General features: G+C 36.7%; 2 protein-coding genes across 14 annotated transcripts in view; one reads left to right on the top strand and one right to left on the bottom strand.

The window, feature by feature from the left end:
- The window catches only part of CFAP91 (cilia and flagella associated protein 91), a 48,908-nt gene extending 46,312 nt beyond the window's left edge, over positions 1 to 2,596 (top strand). For 3 of the 8 annotated variants that reach the window (XM_039366611.1, XM_039366610.1, XM_039366609.1), the window contains exon 18: positions 1,756 to 2,596. In XM_039366611.1, the coding sequence (XP_039222545.1) occupies positions 1,756 to 2,006 (251 nt within the window). In that variant the 3' untranslated portion in view covers positions 2,007 to 2,596. Of the gene's footprint in view, positions 1 to 404; positions 473 to 778 lie in introns of all 8 variants that reach the window. The other 5 variants (XM_039366612.1, XM_039366613.1, XM_039366615.1 and 2 more) reach the window with 5 other exon arrangements.
- Positions 2,597 to 8,349: 5,753 nt separating this feature from the next.
- The window catches only part of GSK3B (glycogen synthase kinase 3 beta), a 192,600-nt gene continuing 178,781 nt past the window's right edge, over positions 8,350 to 22,168 (bottom strand). For 5 of the 6 annotated variants that reach the window (XM_039366608.1, XM_039366601.1, XM_039366603.1 and 2 more), the window contains one exon: positions 15,387 to 19,756. In XM_039366608.1, coding sequence (XP_039222542.1) covers positions 19,689 to 19,756 — 68 coding nt within the window. In that variant the 3' untranslated portion in view covers positions 15,387 to 19,688. Of the gene's footprint in view, positions 12,518 to 15,386; positions 19,757 to 22,168 lie in introns of those variants that run through there. The other variant, XM_039366604.1, reaches the window with a different exon arrangement.

A 22,168-nucleotide genomic window follows, 5' to 3' on the forward strand; every position in this document is an offset into this window, starting at 1 on the left:
TTTAATTTTAATCCCATTTTTTCACTTTGCTTTTTGACATTTAGTACTAAGGCTTGCATATCCCTTGATTTTAAAACCATGCTCATGTTCTTCCAATTCAGCTTCCAATATACAATGTATTTGCATATAGGTTGAGTAACTACAGTAAGGGCAGAGAATACAGTCTTGCCACTCTCCTTTGCCAACCTGGAGCCAGTCTGTTTCACCATGTTTTGTCTATACTAGTGCTTCCTGACCTACATATAATTTTTCATGAAGATAATGACATATTCTGGGATTCCCAATTTTTTAACAGTTTCCACAGTTTGATGTGATCAACCCAATCAAAGGCTTTTCTGTCATCAATGAAGCACCTACTAACTTCTTTTTGATATTCTTTGACTTTCTCAAATCATTTCCTTTAGTAGGAGAGGCAGAAATGACATCTGACCTAAGCTTGAAGAAATGAACGGCAGTGTATTTTTTCTTCCAGGTAGATATGGTTCCTCCTATTTTACTGTTTGCAACAATAATGATATAATAATGATACCACCCTCTAAGATACACATTTTTAGGGATGGTATGATTCATAGAATCCTGGGGCTGAAAGGGACTTTGGAAGTCTTCCAGTCCAATCCAACCCTCTGTCCAAATCAGAAGTCCTTATTCCATCCCAGACAAATGGTTGTCCAGTCTTTTCTTGAAAAACCTCCTGCAGTGGAGCACCCACAACTTCAGAAGGCAAACTGTTCCATTGGTTAATTGTTCTCACCATCAGAAAATTTCTCCTTACTTTCAGGTTGGATCTCCCTTTGATGAATTTTCACCCATTACTTCTTGTCCTGCCCTCAGGTGCTATGGAGAATGGATTGTCCCCCTTCTTCTTTATGAGAGCCCCATAAGTGTTGGAAGACTGATGTTAGGTCTCAGGCTAAACATGCCTAGTTCCCTTAACCATTCATCATACTATTCAACCTCCAGACCCCTTATCTTTGTTGTTCATCTTTGTACTCTTTCTAATACCTGAGCATCTGTTTTGTATTGTGACCAGAATGCAATATTTCAAATGTGATCTTATTAGTGCAGTACTAATAAGTGCTATTATCATTTCTCATGATCTTGGTGCTGTCCCTCTCTGCTTTTTTGGCAGCTGCAGCACACTGCCGATTCATACTTAAGTGGTGGTCCACTAGGACAGCTAAATCCCTCTCATAGGCACTACTGTTGAGCCAAGTACCACCTATTTTGTATTTGTGCATTTGAGTTTTCCGGCCTAAGTGCTTGGAAAGCATTATGAAGCTAACTTTGATTTTATTTGGTCCTAGTTGCTGACCTCCATCTTAAGGAAATCATTGTAATTCCATGCATTGGCAATTAGCTTTTAGTGATACTTGTTTACTCCATTTTGCATGCTTATCTCACTATTATATTCTATCTTTCAGATGCCTTGGCTTGTGGCTCAATATAGAGAAATAATTTCTACTTTGTTAAGGGCCTGTTGGGACTTGTTTGATGAGAAAGAACTCGGTCTCTTTCCCAGTTATGTCACATCTCTTGTAGTAGGGGAATGACTGGCACACCCTAAAAGTTTGGGTTTGTACACTATTAGAACCAAATATCACATTGAAATAGGTTTAGTTACAGTCCTGTGCTTTGGAAGACTGTTGTCTTCATATGTGTATTTCATTGGAGAGGGCAGGGAAAAAAGGGGGACTGAACGTTCCCAACCCATTGTTGGTCTCTCTTTCTCTTTTTTCATTCTTTTTCTCAAAACAGTGAGGCAGGCTCAGAGAAAGCATATTCACGCTGCTCATCAGATTATCCATGGAAACACAGAGACAGCAGTAGAACAGCTCTTTTCCCCAGGGTTTCAACAAGCATCCAGTGTAGGTGTTCCTCAGATTGGATTGCTTTCTGTTACACCTACTGGTCAAGATGTTGCTGAGCCACCAGACAGTCAAATCCAGCAAGATAAAATGCACGAAGATAGCCCTTGCACTGAATCTGCCAAGCCTCCTGAACAATGAAGCAAAAATATGGTACATTTCTTGCATCGCCTCCTCAAGGATACTAAAGTGTGTCTATCTAGCACAGTGTTTCTCAACCTTGACAATTTTAAGGCATGTGGACTTCAACTCCCAGAATTCCACATGCCTTAAAATTGTCAAGGTTGAGAAACACTGATCTAGCAAGTGAATACCTGTTAGTCAGCAACACTGTCAATAAACTATTGCTGCTTTAACTCTGAAATAGATGCAGTTTGATTCTATGTGTGTAATTCTACAAGAAAATGCTTTGGGAAGAAGTAAATCTGGCTCCCACACTTGAGGCACAGAGATGGGGAAAGCTTTGTGCTGATAGAGGTGGCTTGAATCATCTTCTCATGGGTTGAAAGAACCTGAGCAGTTCTTCAGTGATGACTCTATGCTCCAACCACTAGGATCTTGGAAATCAACCTATGTGCCATTCCCCTTGGGCAGACAACTCTATTTGTAAAATAAATAGGCTAACATAAATATTCTCAAGAAGGCAAAACCTATATGATGTTTAACTCAACTCACATATTCTTTTATCTTAAAATTTCAACAAGTATGAGGATTCTGCCACTTTTTTTTTATTATTATTGAAAATTTATAAGATTTTACAATACAAAAACAAAACAATTTTCCCCGTCCCTCCCCAACCCTCCCCTTCCCTCCCCCGACTATCCCAGAGCTGGATATAGGCTTAATTAGAATTTCTTCAAAAAATCTTAAGAAAAGTATAAAATATTAATAAATCTAAATACATTACTTAAACAAATTACTAAATAATTAACAACAATATATATATATATAAAAAAGAAAAACATAAATACCCAAAAAAAATACATAAAAAATATGAAAAGAAAATTAACTTTTCAATATAAGTTATAAAACTATAAACAAATCTAAATACATTACTTAAACAAATTATAAAATAATTAAAGGTAATATATATATAAAAAAAGAGAAATAGAAAAGAAGAAAGAAGAAAATAATAATAATAAAAAAAAGGGAAAAAAAGTTTGGCTTTTCAAGAAAATTGGCTTTTCAATATAGATTATTAAAAAGCTAAATAATATTTTTTAATATCCATCTTGTGTTGTATAAAATCTATCCATTTCCTCCATACCACAACATACTTCTCTTGAGATTGATCCTTCAGGAAAGCCGAAATCTTTGCCATTTCTGCCAGGTAAGAAACTTTAAAAAGCCATTCTTGCAAGGTAGGCAGAGATTCCTTCTTCCAACATTGTGCTACTAACAACCTTGCAGCTGTGATTAAATTTAACATCAATGTGATATCTTTAGTATCACAATCTGTAACAATACCTAATAAAAACAATTGTGGGGTAAATTTTACCCTCCTTCTAAAGATTCTTTGAATATTCCACCATATCGTAATCCAAAAAGCTTTTATATTTTTACACGTCCACCAAATATGATAGTATGTAGCATCCAAACTTCCACATCTCCAACATTTAGGCTGTAGATCAGGATACATACGAGACATTTTTTGTGGATCAAGATGCCATCTATAAAACATTTTATAAAAGTTCTCCCTTAAATTTTGGGCTTGCGTAAATGTAACGTTCCTCACCCAAATAATTTCCCAGGTATCTAATAGTACCGGTTCACCAAAGTTTTGTGCCCATTTAATCATACATTCTTTGACTAACTCTGTTTCTGAGTTCAATTCTACTAAGACCCCATAAATTCTCTTAATGTGAGTTCGCCTTTGATCTTTTATTTGTTTAAACAGATTCTCATCTTCTCTAAGCAAACCCACATTCTGATCTATCTTCCACCTATCCATTATTTGTCTATAGTGAAACCATGAATATATAATATTTTCCTGTGCTAAATCTTCCATAGATTTTAACTGCCAATTTTTACCATCCCACCTGAGTAATTGTGCATAAGAAACGCTATCCATCCTGACCCCTCTTCTTATCCCTTCTATCGCATGCCATGGAATAGCCCATAGTGGGATTTTAAAATCATTTCTATAATATTTCCTCCAAACCTGAAGTAAGGAGGTCCTCATAATATGAGATTTGAAAGCCCTATCAACCTTTTTATTAAAAATTAGATAGGCATGCCATCCAAAAATTAAATCCCAACCCTCCAAGAGGAGTATTTCCACATTTGTTAAATTAACCCAATCACTTATTAATGTTAAAACCACTGCATCATAATACAACTTCAAATTCGGTACCTTGAGTCCACCTCTCTCACGAATATCTTGCATAATTTTAAGTTTTACTCTAGATTTTCTCCCTGCCCAGATAAATTTATTAATACCTTTCTGCCATTCATCTAAATTAACCTCATTCTTTAAAATGGGTATCATTTGAAATAAAAAAAGAAACTTTGGCAACACATTCATTTTAATCGCCGCAATTCTTCCCAAAAGAGATAATTGCAGCTTTTCCCAATTTGTCATATCTCTTTGTATATTGACCCACAGCCTTTCATAATTATTTTTGTACAGTTTTGCATTGGAAACAGATAAAGTAACCCCCAAGTATTTTACCTTATTAACAACCTCAAAATCTGTCAGATTAACCAACACCTGCTTATCCAAATTAGTCATATTTTTAGGCAATATTTTAGTCTTATTATTATTAATTTTAAAACCCGAAACTCGTCCATATTGATATATCAGTTTTAATAACTCTATTACAGAATGAGTAGGTTGAGATAAGGTAACCACCAGATCGTCTGCAAAAGCTCTTAGTTTATATTCTTTCTTATTAACTTCTATTCCTTTTATCTGCTGTGAATCTCGGATTTTAATCAACAATATTTCCAAAGTTAAAACAAACAGCAACGGTGACAATGGGCAACCCTGTCTAGTCCCCTTCTCTATTGTAAACACCTCTGACAAACCCCCATTAACTATAAGTTGTGCCGTTTGTTTTTGATAAATAACACCAAGAGCTTGTAAAATTTTTTCTCCAAAATTCATTTTATCAACTAATCTTAACATAAATTGCCAATTCAATTGATCAAAGGCTTTTTCAGCATCTAAAAATATCAATCCTGCAGGAATTTGATTATTTTTGTCTAAATATTCTAATAAATTAATAATTTGCCTAACATTATTCTTCATATACCTTCCAGTTATAAAACCTGTTTGATCTGTATGTATAACATGATGCAAAACCCTCATAAGCCTATTAGCTAAAATTTTTGCAAAAATCTTGTAATCTACATTTAAAAGAGATATAGGTCTATAATTCTTTGGTAAGGTAAGATCTTGATCTTCTTTTGGAATTAGAGATATAAATGCTCTACCCCATGACGGGGGAATCTGAGAACCCTGTAATATATTATTAAAAAGCTCAGTTAAAGGTTGGATCATTTCTTGTACCAGAGTTTTATAAAAAGCAGATGTCAAACCATCCGTACCCGGTGCTTTACCTAATTTTAATTCTTTAATCACCTTCTCAATTTCCGCACTGGTAATCAAACCATTAATTTCTTGTTTTTGAAATTCTGTTAATTTAGGGAAGTTGGCTCCATTTAAGTAATTATCTATATCTAAAATCTGCACTTTAGTACTCTTGTATAATTTTTGGTAATATTCTAAAAAAGATTTCTTAATCAAATCCTTCTGGTAAACCAATTTACCATTATAGTTTATTTTATCTATAGTTCTCTGTCTCCGTTTCTTTCTCAGTTGATAAGCCAGCCATCTCCCTGGTTTATTAGCATTACAAAATGTATTTTGTTTCATATATAATAAATTAGTTGCAGTTTGATCAGCCATCAACATATTAAATTGTGATTTAAGCAATTTTATAGATTCTTTAACCTTCTCATCTATGGGATTTGAAATCAAAATTTTTTCTTTTAATTTAATCTCATCTTCCAGTTCATTACGTTTCTGAGTCTGCTTCTGTCTATAAATATTATTCATTTGTATCAAAATCCCTCGCATGAAAGCTTTACCTGCATCCCATACCATTGACATTGAAGTTTCCTTATGCATATTTAAAACAAAATAATCCTTTAAGTGCTCTTTTAACTTTGAACATTCTTTTCTTGTCTAAATAAATTTTCATTCATCCTCCACGATCTCCTCTCCTCTTTTTCATCGACCAGTTCCATCCAAACTGGACTATGATCCGTCAATGTCCTAGGAAAGATCTTAACATTCTTTACCCTGAAGTATAAATCAGTTGTAATAAAAAAAAAATCAATTCTTGAAAAAGATTTGTGTCTATCTGAAAAAAAGGTAAAGTCTCTCTCCTTCTGATTATGTTCACGCCAATAATCTCGTAGCTCCCAGTCTTCCTTCAAATCAAAAAAGGCTTTAGGTAGTTTAGCCTATTTAAAGGAAATAGAAGATCCTTTTTTGTCCCTTTGTGTATCTAAAACACCATTCCAGTCTCCCATTAAAATAACGGATTTATAATCCAACAAAGTCAATTTTTGATGTAACAATCTATAAAATTGTCCCTGTTGTTGGTTTGGTGCATAAAGTCCCACTATAAGTACTTTCTTTCCATACAAACCAACTTCAATCATAACGAATCTCCCTTGGGAATCAGCTTCCACCAAACTGGCTACTAAATTTTGCTTAACATAAATAACTACTCCCCCTTTTTTCCCAGGAGCTGAAGATACAAAATGAGATCCCAAACGAGGATTAACTAAAAAATTTTGATCTTTGGATATAATGTGTGTTTCCTGCAAACAAATAATATCATTATTATGTTGCTTTAAATAATGGAAAATTTTCTTTCTTTTCTTTCTTTGGGGGAGAATTGAGACCATTAGCATTCCATGTCAGGAGCTTTACCATCTCCCTTGACCAAAAGCCTGGAGAAGACTGCTTGAAGGTTTGCCATTGAAGAATGTACTGCAGAACTCTTAGGTCTTGCTCCTCCCACCGGCAACGAAGCAATTTCTTGAAGAGATTCTTTGTCTTCTTTCTTCTGTTGTTCCTTTTCCTTGCGTCTATGTGCTGTACGAGTCATTCTTTGATCTTTGATCTCTGTTTGTTGTAACCACTGCGGCTGTAACTTTCCAACAGCCATCACTCCTGCTCCTTCAGACTGCTGTTCCACCTCTTTGCCATCCAAAACTTTCTGCATCATGAATGATGATGAGCCTGCTCCCAGGACCGAACTATAAAATTCTTTTGCTTTAGAAACTGTATTAAGTCTATAACGCGTCCCCGCATGGCTCACAACAATAGCCATCAGAATTTCCCATCTAAATGGAATCAATCTTTTTTTAAGCTCATTAGTTAAAAAGGCAAACTCTTTTCTCTTTCTTAAAATTTTAGATGGGATCTCCTTTAAGATAATGACATCTTGGGCAGCAATCTGGAACCTTTTATTATAAAAGGCTTGTATAATTTCATTACACAGAGATCTCTTTGCAAAGTAAATCACCACATCTCTTGGTAAATTTTTTTGTTTAGCAATCCAGGAGTTAACTCTGTAAATTTTTTCGATTTCTCTAAATATTTCCTCTTTCTCTTTATTCAAAAATAACAGCAAAGTCATTTACAAGAATCTCAGTCAGATCTTGCTTATCATCTTTCAGGCCTCTGATTCTTAATGCATGTTCCATCTCACGGTACTGGGACATAAGAATATCCTCTTGTGACATTTCCATCTTTCTCTCCATACCTTCAAACTTTTCTTCCAACATATCCGCCTTCTCTGCCACTTCTTTAACTCTAGAGTCTAATTTCTCAACCACAGAGGCAAGTCCTGTTAAGGCCGTGACTATATCCTGCCTCAAAATAGTGTTATTCTGTTCTAAAAGATTCTTCATTTCTCCTCTAATTTGAATTTTGTTCTGATCTAAGAGCTCCTTCATTTCCCCTCTGATTTCAGTTTTGTTCTGATCTAAAAGCCCCTTCACTTCCTCTCTGATTTGAAATACAGCATTTCCCATTATATCTTTCATATCTTGTACCGTTACTGCTGGCAGAGGTGGAGAAGGTGGTGGTGTAGCTTTAGATTGTTGTACCGATAAAATTGCTGGAGAAGAAGCCACATTAGAAACTGTAGCAGCTGCTTGCCTCTTTGAAGCCATTTTCAAAAGGGAAAAAAAAAGTCTTATTTCTTCTTTCTTCCTTCTTAAAAATAAAAGTAATCCTCAAAAAAAGGAAAGGAGAGTTTAAAAGAAAAGAAAACACCAAAGAGAAATCCACCTTCAAACGGAAAAAAATTTTTTTTTAAAAGAAAGCTGTTTAATCCATAACGTTACAGTCACTTTCACTTTCTTCCGGAAAAAAAACCTTCAAATCGCCATTTTACTTTCACTCTCCAGACAAAGAAAAAAAGCAAAAGAAGAGAAATAAAAGGATCACATTTCAAACTAAAGTCCAAATAAAGTCCAATAAATCAAATCCTTTATCCAGCTCTGCCCGCTTTTAAAATAACTCACCAGTCTCCTTTAAGCACGGAGGTGGCCACAGCGTTTTGCTTTGATCCCAAAGGATCAAAGGCAGCTGGGAGGCGGAGGCACCCGAACTCCGAGGGAACTCTCTTTTTACACCCCCACCCCCCAAAAATCTGGGGGGGTTAAGAGGTTCAACCTCTATTCAGGTGATACTCCTCTCCCTCCCTTCGCCCAGGAGGGAGATTTTAAACCGCGGAACAGCTGATGTCTGCTGTTCTCCGCGGTTTTCACGCTTCTCCCAGAAGGACGGCTACAAAGTAGCCGCCATCACCGGCACGAACCACCGGAAGCTCTCAGGATTCTGCCACTTTTAACTTAATTTCGAAAGCTTTGTGCAAGCAAACAGCTGAGACTCTTTAGGCTAAGTAGTCTGCAGTTGGCAAAAAGAAAGAAATGAGATAGCTTCCTTTAGTATACAAATCCTCCTATGCCATCTTTAGGGAATGGCACTGGGCAGATAAAAGAATGCTCTGTCCTATGTGTAGTGGAGCCAGGGTTTTAATATTAATACAGTGTGGACAGTTGTAATGGTGCAGTCTTAGTTTGACCAATAGAGATCATGGAACAGCTAAACATTTCAGAGACATTCCAAAGAAAAAGCAATGCTTCTGTTTTGAGGAGAGAAAATTTTGATCTGTTATGCTTTCCAATGTTTTCATTGAGAATGCTTTTCTAAGTTCAAATGCAAATTTTAGGAAATAAATATTTCTGTAAAGTTGCTAACAGCCAGCAATCATGGCAATCCTCAAAAATTAGTAAATAATATTGCATTCCTTATTGAAACAAACAGGAATAAATGCAAGATGTTGAAGGCTAATTTTGAAAGCATGTAAATTTGGCACTACAGGGTAGTTCTTCACTTACCAGCCAAAATGGACCCTGGAATTTTGGTAATAAATCCTTGCAGTTGTAAGTCAAGTACTTTGCTCAATGAGTACAATCCAACCACTCTTGATTGCGTTGTTAAGCAATTGCATGAGTCATTAAGTGGAGCATGCCTCAGGGTGATGGAAGTTGTGGGAAGCCTGGCACAGGCCACATACAAGCTGGGGTGTGTGCTTCGGTGTGATGCAAAACCACAGAGACCATAGCCCAGTCCTGCATTGCACTAGTCATTGGGGGCAGCAGTGAGCCTGGGCCTAAAGTACAGGAGACTCCCAGGACACCAGTCCAAGAGTTAAAAACATGAATCCACCGGTGCTCCTCCACCAGACTTCCAAAAGGTGAGCGTCAGGACCAATCTAACTTCAGTGGAGATGAAGTTCCAGAGGCCAGGCACTGTCACAAAAAAGCTTCTTCTGAATCCCATCAGATGACATTTCTTTATAGATGGGATGGGGAGCTGCAACTGGGGGGAGGTAGCCCTCAAATAACCCAGATCCATGCCATATAGGGCTTTATAGCTCATTACCAGTATCTTGAATTAAACCCAGAAGCAAACTGGCAACCAGTGCAGAGGTGTAATGTGCATTGATCCAGGGACACACATAACTTTTTACCCCAGGAGGATTTGCAGCTTTCCAGCTACTTTTCAAGGCAGTCCATGTAGAACACAAAATCAAAAATCCATATGGGAAACTGGGGCATGAGTGACTGAGCATAGAGCCTTATGATCCAGGATTGATGTTACCACCAAAGGCCTTCCTACTCATGACTGATAGCTGTCCATCAAGTAAGAATAGTGAATCAAAAGAAATCTTCAGATTGTACACAGGACATCCAGCACCAAACATGGTAAGTTCTCAGAACCTGAAAGCCCCAAAACCCAAAGCCACTCAATCTTGCCAAGGTTGTACTGAAGACTGACGTTCCCCACCCAAACCACCACAGCCTCCAAATCCCGAGAAAGGACATTGCTTTATTTGCCAGGGATGAAAGTGTATTCAGCATATGGATGGTACCTTACTCCATGTTGTCAGGTGACCTCATCCATCAGCTTTTTGTAGATGTTAAACTGAAGCAGAGAGAATACAGAACTTCATGGAATCCCACAAAGTAGAGGCTCAGAGAAGGAGCTTTTGCCCCCAAACAACGCTGACTGCAACTGACCCCAGAGGAAGGAAGAAAACCAGCACAACCAGTGCCACCCCTAACCTTGCAGTCCATCCAGAAGGATACCATGATTAATGTCATTGAAGGCCACTAGGAAATCAAAAAGAGCAACGATGGAAATACTACCCCATCACTCTCTCTCCAAAAATAATAAAAATAATAAAAAAACGTAACCAATTTTCTGAAAGATCCGTCCCATTTATAATCATTGGGTTTTTGCCCTGATAACACAGATCCCCGTGGTTGTTCTGGTATAGTTGTCTTCAATTCGATCTGGTCATCTTCTTTCGCAGGTTTCTTCTGGTTTGTATAGATAGTCATTTCCAATTTTAAAGTCATTGTTTCATTGTCTGGATTTTCAGTGGGCTGCACTTGTTGATCTGTAAAGCCCTCTATCTTGGTATCCACTTCTTCCACTCCTGTTGTTTTTTGAATTAGTAGTTTTTTAGCTGCAATCAAGATTTTACTTTGTGGCTCTAGGCTGCACTTTTGTCTTTCGAAAGAGCTTTGAGTTTTTCAGTGTTTGCAAGCATACTTTCAATAAGGATTTTAACATAGCCAAAGTTTTTTGCTCCCTTTCTGACATAGTTATAAACGGTCTTTCTAGTGAAGGCTATTTATTAAACAAGAGTCAGGAACCAACTGCATGCCCAGCTGTTCTCTGAGTAGAAACTCTCATAGATAATACCATGGTCAGGCCTGAGGGAATAAACTGCTCTACCAAGCTTTGCCACAAGATGTCCCCAATAACATTTAGAGTCTTTTTCAACTTTCTCCTCCATCTCGAGTTTTCACCAGGTATTTACTGCTCTCCCAAAAGTGAGTGGCCCAGCACCCCAAGAAACAAAGTTTTATGAGACTTGGTTTAACGTCAAGATTCTGATCGACAAAGACAAATAAAGCAGAACTCCAAGGCTTGCAAATTCCTCAAAGAACATGTTTATTGATACAGAGTATCGGTATTTCAAAAGTGAAACCAAGTCTGAAGAGATGCACAGCAATTCCCCAATACAAAGTTAAGAAAATCCCACCCCCAAAACTATGCAAGCAATTATGTTTCCCCACTCAGCTTGTTGGTGGGCTTTTTATGAAACGCCCAGCCTGCAGTCTTGGGAGCAGCCGTGACCTTGGTTCACATGAAAGTCCAAGAAAGTCTGTTTTGTCTAGCGCAACACAGGAAATACTAGTTATGAACAGGCTACTTGACAGTTTTGCTAGTCTTGTACCAGAACATTATTCATTCTGTGGACATGTTATATAGTATGCTGCTTGTCCTGTTTTATACTTTAAAATTGGCAATAAAATACATTCAACAAGCTGTTTCAATGGGATGTAACAAAATTTAAGGTCTTACAAAAGAGAACCGTTTCCAGATGACAGTTGAGAAAATAAAAACTAATTCAAATCACAACATGACTGGGATTTTGCAAACCTTTGAAATATTCTGAAGTTAGGGTGTCTGCAGCATCAGATGGCTAGCATAGCATATTTTCTATATTCTAAATCTGACAACAGCCCCCATATTTTTATAGCTGTACCCACCTAGCTTTCCAGGATTAACACTTAAGGCTGGTTAAGACTGGCAGAGATCTAGAGCATAGGTAGCGAGTGTATTTATAGGCATAATTTCAGGTGAGGAGCTTATATAAGATGAGGTCATATTTGTCTAGTAGAATAGCTATATTACCCATTTGTTCCACATCTGAATGGCTACAGAGCAATAATCCAAGGAAGAATTGATAAAACCAATGAAGAGTGGGATGCTTTGGTTCAGGATGGATCAATTTTACATACGCACGCACAGACACACAATTTTACTGTATAACTATTGATATTGTATTTACTATATCTTTTTAAAAGAACCTAGAAATCAATTTGATTGCAGCAGAGGATAAATGTAACAATAAGACTTTTTTCTTTTTCATATTCTTTAGCACAGCCTTTTTTTTCTGTTTGTCCTTGGAGTCCCAAGGATTGTTCTGTAAGTTCTGATTTGATCTGTTTCGCAGCATCAGCATCCATGCATCATCAGTTTACTATGATTTTAAGAGAAAAAGGAAGATTTTAATAGCTTGAAACAAATAACATGCAGCAATTCTAACAGAACGTTTTTTATCCTATGAATAAGCAAGCTGCTTAAAAGTTTAGAAAAAAATTGATGTTCTTAGCACCCACATAATTTCATTCAATTCACTAAAATACATTTTAAATTAAAGGAATTGCTCCAGGAGTGAATGACACTCCTATGATCTTCCTTAGTTACTGGCATGTGCTGCAATATCTAAAGATAGTCTGCATTAGTGCCATCTTCAGTTCAGGAGTTCAAAGTCTCATTTTGGCATGGATCCCTTTCAGAGTCTGGTAAAACTTATGGACTTCTTAGAAACATATTTTTAAATTCATACAAATAAAGTAAAATGAGTGCAAAATAAAATGCATAAATCAAACGTATTATAAAAGAGACCAATCAACACTGACTTAAAAGGCATATGTGTGTGTTTGTGTGTGTACACATTGGCAATTTCACAAGATATTTTAATGGAAAGAATCAAATAATGCATATATACACTTTTAGAATAAGATTCCTAATCTTAAGGGGATGGAATCAGAACTGGGCCATCAATCTACAAAGCAAGTTTGTAGTTTAATGGATTCATCATCGCCAAGTGGATCAGCAGACTTGACCTTTGTATTTTACCATGGTGTAGTACCATGACGTAATAGAAAGTATTACAACAAACCAGATCCTTTTGGTCTGGGCAGTGTGGAGAGTCAGGCTTGCTAAGAGAGCAATGCAAGGAGCTTAAGAAAGAAAAGGAAATTGACACAGAACTGGAATCAGTTAATGTTAACAGCAGAAATGAAGCATTAGGTAGTATCACAGTGGGTAACAGCAAAGAATTCATAGGAAAAAATGGGAAGTATGCAATAGTGGTCAGACGTGTAGGAAGGGCTTAGTTCAATAGGATTTAAGGTACACTCCTGACTAGATTTCAGATTCCATTAATTAGGCCCTGATCACCCCTTTAAGTTCATTAACTGATAACACAATTAACATGTTGCAAGCAACCCTGGCAAGATAATCTAATTTCAAAAAGAACAATTGGAATTGCATAATAATAGTCACCAGTTTAGCCATGCTCTTTACCAACACTGATGAAATAGTACTTATTCTTGATGTTTGAAATCTATGACTAAGGCCAGCAAAGCTGGCAAGATTTTGGAAGGCTATTCCACAAAATGGAAAAATTAGAACAACTTCCTGACAGAGCCAAGTCAGAATCTGAAAAATTGAAGGGTATAATGGAAACGGAATAACTTTTTTTAAAAAAAAATCCTTACTATAGATTAAAACACTTCTCTGCTCTAGAAAAAAAACATTGGGAAAAATGTGTATGCATATGTATATAGACACATTTGCAGTAAAGATGTGAAACTAAGAAAATATAATGGAAAAAGGATCTCTCACATGAAAACCAGGACACAGAAAGAGGGGAAGAGAAAAAGACAGCATATCTAAGTAAGTTAGGAGAAATTAGAACAAGAAGTATTAATACCACTCTTTAATGCCTTGGTAAGGCCACACTTGGAATACTGCATTCAGTTTTGGTCACCACGATGTAAAAAAGATGTTGAGACTCTAGAAAGAGTACAGAGAAGAGCAACAAAGATGATTAGGGGACTGGAGGCTAAAACATATAAGGAACGGTTGCTAGAATTGGGTATGTCTAGTTTAACGAAGAGAAGGACAAGGGGGGACATGATAGCAGTGTTCCAATATCTCAGGGGCTGCCATAAAGAAGAGGGAATTAAGCTATTCTCCAAAGCACCTGAAGGCAGGACAAGAAGCAACGGGTGGAAACTAATCAAGGAGAGAAGCAACCTAGAACTAAGGAGAAACTTCCTGACAGTGAGAACAATTAATCAGTGGAACAGCTTGCCTCCAGAAGCAGTAAATGCTCCAACACTGGAAGTTTTTAAGAAGAGACTGGACAGCCATTTGTCCGAAATGGTGTAGGGTTTCCTGCCCGAGCAGAGGGTTGGACTAGATGACCTCCAAGGTCCCTTCCAACTTTACTACTACTATTATTATTATTATTAAGAGAAATCATTTTAGGAGAAGCAAAATAAAAAAAAATGCAGCAAATATGCTATAGAAAAGCAGGGTGGGGGAGGAGAGAAAACACTGAAGGATGGTTTTACTTCTGTCTCCAATCCATTTAGCTGACTGAAGCAGGTGGCAGGGAATCTGAAAATGAGGCTTTTATGCTTGTTTCAGTCAACTTCCTATACGTTCCAATCCCATTTTGTCCTACTCCAGCTAGCAAGTGCTTGTGTAGTCAATAACAAATGAAGAGTCTCTGGCAATATATTGGGTTTTTTTTTTATTGAAGCAGTAGTCACATGATGGTGCATCTAGCTTTCTAGTATATTGACAGAACAGATTTGTCTGGTCATCTGACCTAAATTTTTGCTTGTGCAAATAAACATCACATTTGATAATACATTATCAAGGACAAAAGGTCAGTTCAAAGATAAACAACGTGTGCTGATACGGTAAAGGGTGCCTGATACGATAGGGTGCCCTCTTAGAAGCAGCACCTGATCTAAAGAATGCTTTAGAAAAGCCCTTAAGCCCACCCCCTGGGTGAACTGTTCAGTAGAGGCTGTGGCTTCATGAAAGGCTTCCCTTCTTTCCCTACCAAAACAAACACAACACAGGACCTGTTTTGGCTTCTAATAACATCATGACTTAAAGAAAAGATGCCAATTCCTTGTCCTTTTATTATTATATTCCAACCCACCTTCTGAGTGGAGAAGAGGGACAGGTCTAGAAAAGAGGCCACAGCAAAGAGTGCAGGTAATAGACAGGAAATATTTTGAAATGAAGACCACACACTGTAATTTTTAAATTTCATGACCAGGCTAACCTACATTTTATTTAATGCAAATTACAGTACCAGTTAACTATTTCCAAACCAAGTCACACAGAACATAATGTATTTACAAAGGAGCCGAAGGGAGGAGATAAAATAATGAACATTAAGCATACATACCACAAAAAAGTTTATACTTAAAATGAAAAAGTAATCAGTCACAGAGGCATTCAAGTAGTAATAACGTTATACATGTTTTGCTTCTTTGAATCAAGACAGCTTTGCGTGTGTATGCAATAGTTTGTATACAACCCATAGTCCATTATATATATATTTAGAACTCTGCTTTTAAGATGAAAGTGATCACGCTAATTGTGTGTACAAGCCCAAGTGATCAGCAACATAGTAACAAATGCAAATTTTACAAGCAAGCGTATTATTTATATATATAAATGGTTTTTTGTGTTTTTCCCCAAAAAACCAAGAACAAACAACACTAGAAAGAGACATATCTCAAGCTAACCCTTTAGGTACCAGTCATTTTGCTTTTATTGCCTTGTTGCAAAATGAAGCAAGGAATTAGTTCCTGTAGAAATATTAGGAATTAAAAGGAGTTCTGATGAGCACATCTGAAAAATATCAGTTCTGGGCTAAACAACAAACTGTGCTTTTTATTACTGGCTTTGATCTCTAGAGGCTAAGATATTTAATGGAGAAAAATGCTGATAATATTTTTAATTAGGGATTGTTTTAAATTAACACTAATTACAGACATCAACTATTTCTTGGCTTATTCATAGAAGCTTATTCAAGCACCAGCTAGATGGCATTAAAATAATATGTTTAAAAAATCCATAACATTGTTTGAAAGGACATACTTCAAAATTAAGATTACTAGTGCCTTTTTTCTGATTTTCAGTCAATGACACAGAGAATATCATTAATGCCATTGTAGGATTATGCACAACTGCAACGCAAAGGATAGATTGAGAGACTATACGGTACTTCATTTAAAAACAAACCATAAAATTTAAATTCCAAGTGGACTGTCAGAAACAAAATATTTTCACTGACTTTTATGTCACCAGAAAAATGGCATCCTCTGTCTTACTGGAATGAACAGAAGATGGTTACAAAAAACTTTTAAAAAAGCAACCTTTGGTTTGATAAAAAGTTCAGCATTTTGTCATTAAAGAAAACCTCATGTAGAATATTAACAAGTTGAATATATATGAGCAGAGTTTTAAAAGCAAGGCCTTTGTGCTGAGCACAAAAATTAATGTTCATAAAAAATTGGCAAGTAAATGAGAACAGAGAACAGAGTTGCTAATCTATGGAAGTAGACCAGGGGGAGGCAACCTTGGCTATTTTATGACTCGTGGACTTCAACTCCCAGAATTCCTGAGTCAGCTGACTCAGGAATTCTGGGAGTTGAAGTCCACGAGTCATAAAACAGCCAAGGTTGCCTACCCTTGTAATAGACACTTAATACCACAACTTTCTTTCTGTCCAAAAAGGCTTACAAGATTTTTAAATCTAAAATATACAGGTGTATGTATTTGATCCCAGTACTTCCCTCCCCAGTTACAGCTGCTTACTTATTTTACAATCTCCAATTCTGTCTCTGAATAAACAACATGACCAAGCAAAAGCTCTAAGCAGCAGTGATCAAACAAGACCTACCGAACAACATATTGGGCAAGAATCTGTAAACGATAAACCTGTCATTTTAGATACCAAAGTGTTATCTATATAATGAAACCAGTTACAGTGGAGATATGTTTAAATAAGTGTGCAAAAATACTGGGAAAATGGTGGCTATCCAGATACTGTTGAGCTGTAACTCGTTGCTATCAATTCAGCAGGATGAACACAGCCATGGATGTTTGGACACATTTTTTTTTAACGCTGCTACTGACCATGAAATGGCTGAAAAAAGGGAAGCATATCTGCACATATGAGGCATCTGTTACAAAAAGGAAGGAAAAAAAATCATGGAAGCAAAGGCACTCCAAACTATATAGATACACTATACATTGCTAGAGTTATTGTTACAATAATACAGGCCAGTTATCTACTGTACATAGTTAGAACTATATGGCTTTAAAAAGCTTGTCTACATTTTGTCTGATTATTAAAACAAATTAACTGCCCTGAATGATAACATTTGTTCATTAATAACAGTTCCTGTGTCCACGTATTTACATATAAAGCAATACAACTTAAAAGTTTAAGAACTAATGTACAAACTTGAATTTGGTGAGGAGCTTTTGTCAGTTTATTTACAAAAAATGATACTGAAACACCTAGATCTAGATTTATATAAAATTTTGCTTGCAGTTCTGCCATGATCCTTAGGGAAAAAAAAATCAGGATCCTAGTTTTTATATATATATACACACACACACGCACACAGACACACATATTAAAAAAAGTGTTAAAGCTTTTAATTTTTCTCTCCTATTATTTAAATCAATGAAAATAATACAAAACCTCCTAAGATCTCCTCTTCCTGAATTCAGACCACAAAACTGAGCTTTGACTATGATGGCCGCCTGCTCAACATGAAAGATGCCAGTAGGCTCAAGCCATGCAGCAAGAGAGTCTTCCAGGCCTCTCACCCATTATGGGTTCTTTTCTAGTTCTCTAGCTTTAGTTTTTGAAAGAAAGCTTCCTGACTGTCTAGTTTAAGTTGTGATGCGTATGGTCTTTAAAGTCATCTGATTTTTTTTTTTTTTTTTTTTTAGAGAAGCCACTACTCCTTTCTGGGCATGCCCCATTCTCCATTTGAGACTCTACTTTTCTTCCCCCAATGACTTCACACCTAAGAAATGAATATAAACTACTTACTCTCCTTGGTCCAAATCTAATTTCAAAAGGTTCACCAATGAAAGATATTGCAAGGAAAAGCAAATCTGATGCAAAGCTAAGTAAGTACAGCTATCAATTCAAAGAGGAAGCTAGTCACAAGAATCCATTAGTGCTTTATGCATTAGTAATGACATTCTTTCTCAAACTGTTCAAGGCATATTGCTTTCATGTCACAGAGACCTTTGGCCACAATTTAATTATCCAGAACAAAGACGTAGCAAACAGGCATTTCTGCTCTAGATGTAAAAAATAAAAGTAGCGCTATATATATGCACGAATGCTTGTGTGCACATATAAAACACAAAATATATACATACACACATACTTGACACTTGGAGCAAGTGAACTCTTTTTCTACAGATTAATATTCTCCACTGTGACAAAAGCAACTTCTGAAAACCAGTAAACAAAGGTTAGAAAAGAAGAGGCTGAAAACGGTGAATTTAAATATAAATCAGGATTTAATTCTACCCATTAAATAAATCTATCAACTTAAAAGCCCTGTATGCTATGAAAATAGTATGTCCATTCACATTATATCCTTGCATCTTTCCCCCCAATGTTCCTCCTCAAGAACAGAATCAATTTAGAATCAAAAGGAATGAACAGAATGCAGGAGGATTTTTGTATTTTCTGGCATGGAGGGACATGTACACCTAACTCCCATCTACTGAGGTGTGGGTATAGATTAGTCAGGCTTTCTTCTATGTTTTCCAGACCCTTTTTTTTTATTATCCAACTCCTAAAACATTGGGATAGGTATATTCAAGCCAATAGTATAATGTCTGCAGAATTCTTCAGAGGCAAATGAAAATTTAAGATGATTTGTTCCTTATTATTTCAAGCTTTTTTTCACACTGTAACTCCCCCCCCCCTCCTTCCTAGTTCCCTTTGGCAACTCAGCATAGTGTAGCACCTCATCTTGTTCTTCCTCCTCACCCAACATGAAGACATTTAATTCCAGCAAATAATACTCAAGATGAGCAACTTCTGTTAAACTCCTAACCAAATTCAAGTTGTGCACTACACCAAAAATTGAAACTTCACTTAAAAATACAAGGCTTCAACAGAATGAGGGGTTTCTTCCTTTCCTTTTTTTCTGATGATAACGGTGATTGTTGGAGGTCGTCAGATAAGATTCCTGATTCTAAAGTACACAACAGCAATTATCTGAAATTAGAAGATTGTCATGGAAAGAGAAATTGGTGTTCTAATAATCCATTTCCCTTTTCCCCACCCCACTTATTCCCCTGCCCCAAAGAGCCTGCAGAGTAAGTATACAATGAAACTGGTTTTTTACAAGGTTAAATAAGAACAACAATTTTTTAAAAATCCAACACTATAATGAACAGTTTTTCCCCTTCTTTTTACATTTTCTTTCCAAACGTGACCAGTATTGCTGAGTAAGACTCAAAATTACTGGTGATTGTTCCTGTACAAGCTGCTGCTTGAGATCATTTCAGGTGGAGTTGGAAGCTGATGTTGAAGCTACATTATTGATCTGAACTCGATCACCTGCACTGGCATCTGCAAATATCAGAAAAAAAAATATGAAAGAGCTGGTTACATGTCAATAATATAAACTTTTATGGACAAGTTTCTATTCTGCCTTTTGACTCAGGAAGAATAAATGAACTCAGGAAAGACCCAACTTGTCATTTAGAAATGGTGTATTCCAGAGGGAATGGCATCGTTGGCATCAGAAGTTATAATTCAGAATGTTTTTCATCTGCTATTGGACATGCTCCACACATTTTATTTATTGAAGAGTAATAACAATGTTTAACATTGGGCTCAGTATGGCTGGAGGCTAATATGACAAAACAGACAACTACTAAATAAGCAAAATTATTCAGCAAGAGGGAAGAGGCATGGTCCTATTTCTGTTTGACAAGGTAATTTTTCAGCAGGCTCACAGAATGATTTTTTTTAAAACAAAGAGTTGAAAAAGGAAAATCTGTTTGAGACACCATTAGAAGATAAACCAAAAATACTAATCAAATCGATGCCGCATATTAAACAAATAAAACAATAGAGAAATGATCACCAACAGCAACTTTCCCCTATGTTCATTCATTGTGCAAAGCAGATAGTGAATAAGACAGTAAAGTGGGTTTTAACAATCTGGCTAGCTGCTGGTCTGCTTGTTATCTGTCGAAAAACTGAAAAAGATAATCAACAAACTCAAGATACATGTAAATGATACTGATTTCTATTGGGCTTTTACTTTGACTATGATAGTGAAACCACTTGAGACACCTTGATGGATTACCTCTGCTGGAGCTAGATACAGAGGAGAAAGTATTTATCCATTTTCTCCTCAATGAGTTTTAATACTGGTTGAATCAACAGCTTCACTATCCCATTGTTTCTGGGCTCAATTCAGAGTTGCTTTTGGACTTCACAATCCTAAATGGCATAGTAGCCAAGTATATGAAATACTCAGAAACACTTTTTTTTGTGAAACATGATTTACTGGACTTCTTGTCATGGTTGTGATTGATAGCCATAGACAAAAGAGCTTTAGAGGACAATATATTGAGTATGTATCAATGGTTATTAGTGGTGGAAAATGCATTAAACACTTCCAGAGATTTGCAAATTATTTGACCTGTGTGTATAAAGATATGTAGGAATGATCTTGGTATACAGGGCAATGAGACATGTAGAAAGGAATAGCCAGATAAAAGGCAATTTAGCCTGCAGTGGGATTGTAGGTGGGCCAAGAGAAAACCCTAATTCCTTGGGTTTTAAAGAAGATGGAGGGAGGGATGAACTTTCAGACTTGCCAGATTATCTTAATGTAGCCTTACAATAAAGAAGAATTAGTTCATCTGGTTGTGTTTCCTGTTTGGTCTACCTCATCAAGCTGACACTAGGGTTCCCTTGAATGAAACTCAACTCCTGGTGACTTCATGAACATGTCCATACAGTTTTCTCAATACCACTGTAGGAGTGGTTTGCCAATGCCTTCTCCCAGATACGTTATTTGCCTTTTAGATTAATTCATTCAAGATAAATTGCCTTTATACTCTTTATACTCTGTTAAAACAATATAACTATGCAGGCCCCTCTATTCCTTTTCCTCCCATTCCAAGTCTCACTGATGATTTTCCTTTCTTGAATAGGTTTAAGTAATCATTAAAAACTGATAGAATAAATTTTCACTCAGTCAATTATAGAAACCATTCTTTATATCTCCCAAGTCCTACTCTGCTTCTCCACAGTGGCAAGGCAGTGTATGTGTGTCCTATTCCAGTTGCCCAGTTTAAACAAACGGATTCTTTTAGGAATATGGAAAAATGCTGTACAGGGATATCACATGAGTATCAATGGCAAAGACATCCTTCATATTACATGGAAGAAAATCACCCCTGTATTTTACTATAGAAAACCATGTGAATGGTCAGATGAGAGAGGGTACAGGTCACAGATGCATAATGGGTGGAGAAAGAGACTCCCTGGCTTCTTAGGCTATAAAAGAGCCAGTGGGAGATCTGTTCTTTCACACTGGCAATTTCTGTTAATGTAGTCTGACCATAAAGTACAATTAGCTCATCTGGTTGTGTTTCTTGTCTAGTCTACCTGGGAAAGCCGGCAGTTCCTCAGACTGGATGACAGTGAACATGTTACTGAAAACAGCTGAAAATATTTTGGAATACTAATAGAGTTTGTCAGCTCTGCCTGGTTGGCTTGACGCCTCACAGGCATCCTGCCATCAAACAAAGAAGGGGGAAGAAGGATGTAAAGGAGAAGGATAAAAGGGCAACATAGTTTTGTGTGTACATGATAGGATATCAGGAGGGGGGGAAATGACAGGTGATAAGCACCAGAGCAGCCGGATCCTGTTTGTACAGCATCCCACACACTGAGAAATATGCAGATTTCCCCCCCAAATACCTCAGAATTCTCAAAACATCTTGGCAAGTTCCAGTTGGC

The sequence above is a fragment of the Crotalus tigris genome, unplaced genomic scaffold (assembly GCF_016545835.1).
Source record: "Crotalus tigris isolate CLP2741 ecotype Arizona unplaced genomic scaffold, ASM1654583v1 scf7180000020347.5012614909:4044961, whole genome shotgun sequence".
Classification (NCBI taxonomy): domain Eukaryota; kingdom Metazoa; phylum Chordata; class Lepidosauria; order Squamata; family Viperidae; genus Crotalus; species Crotalus tigris.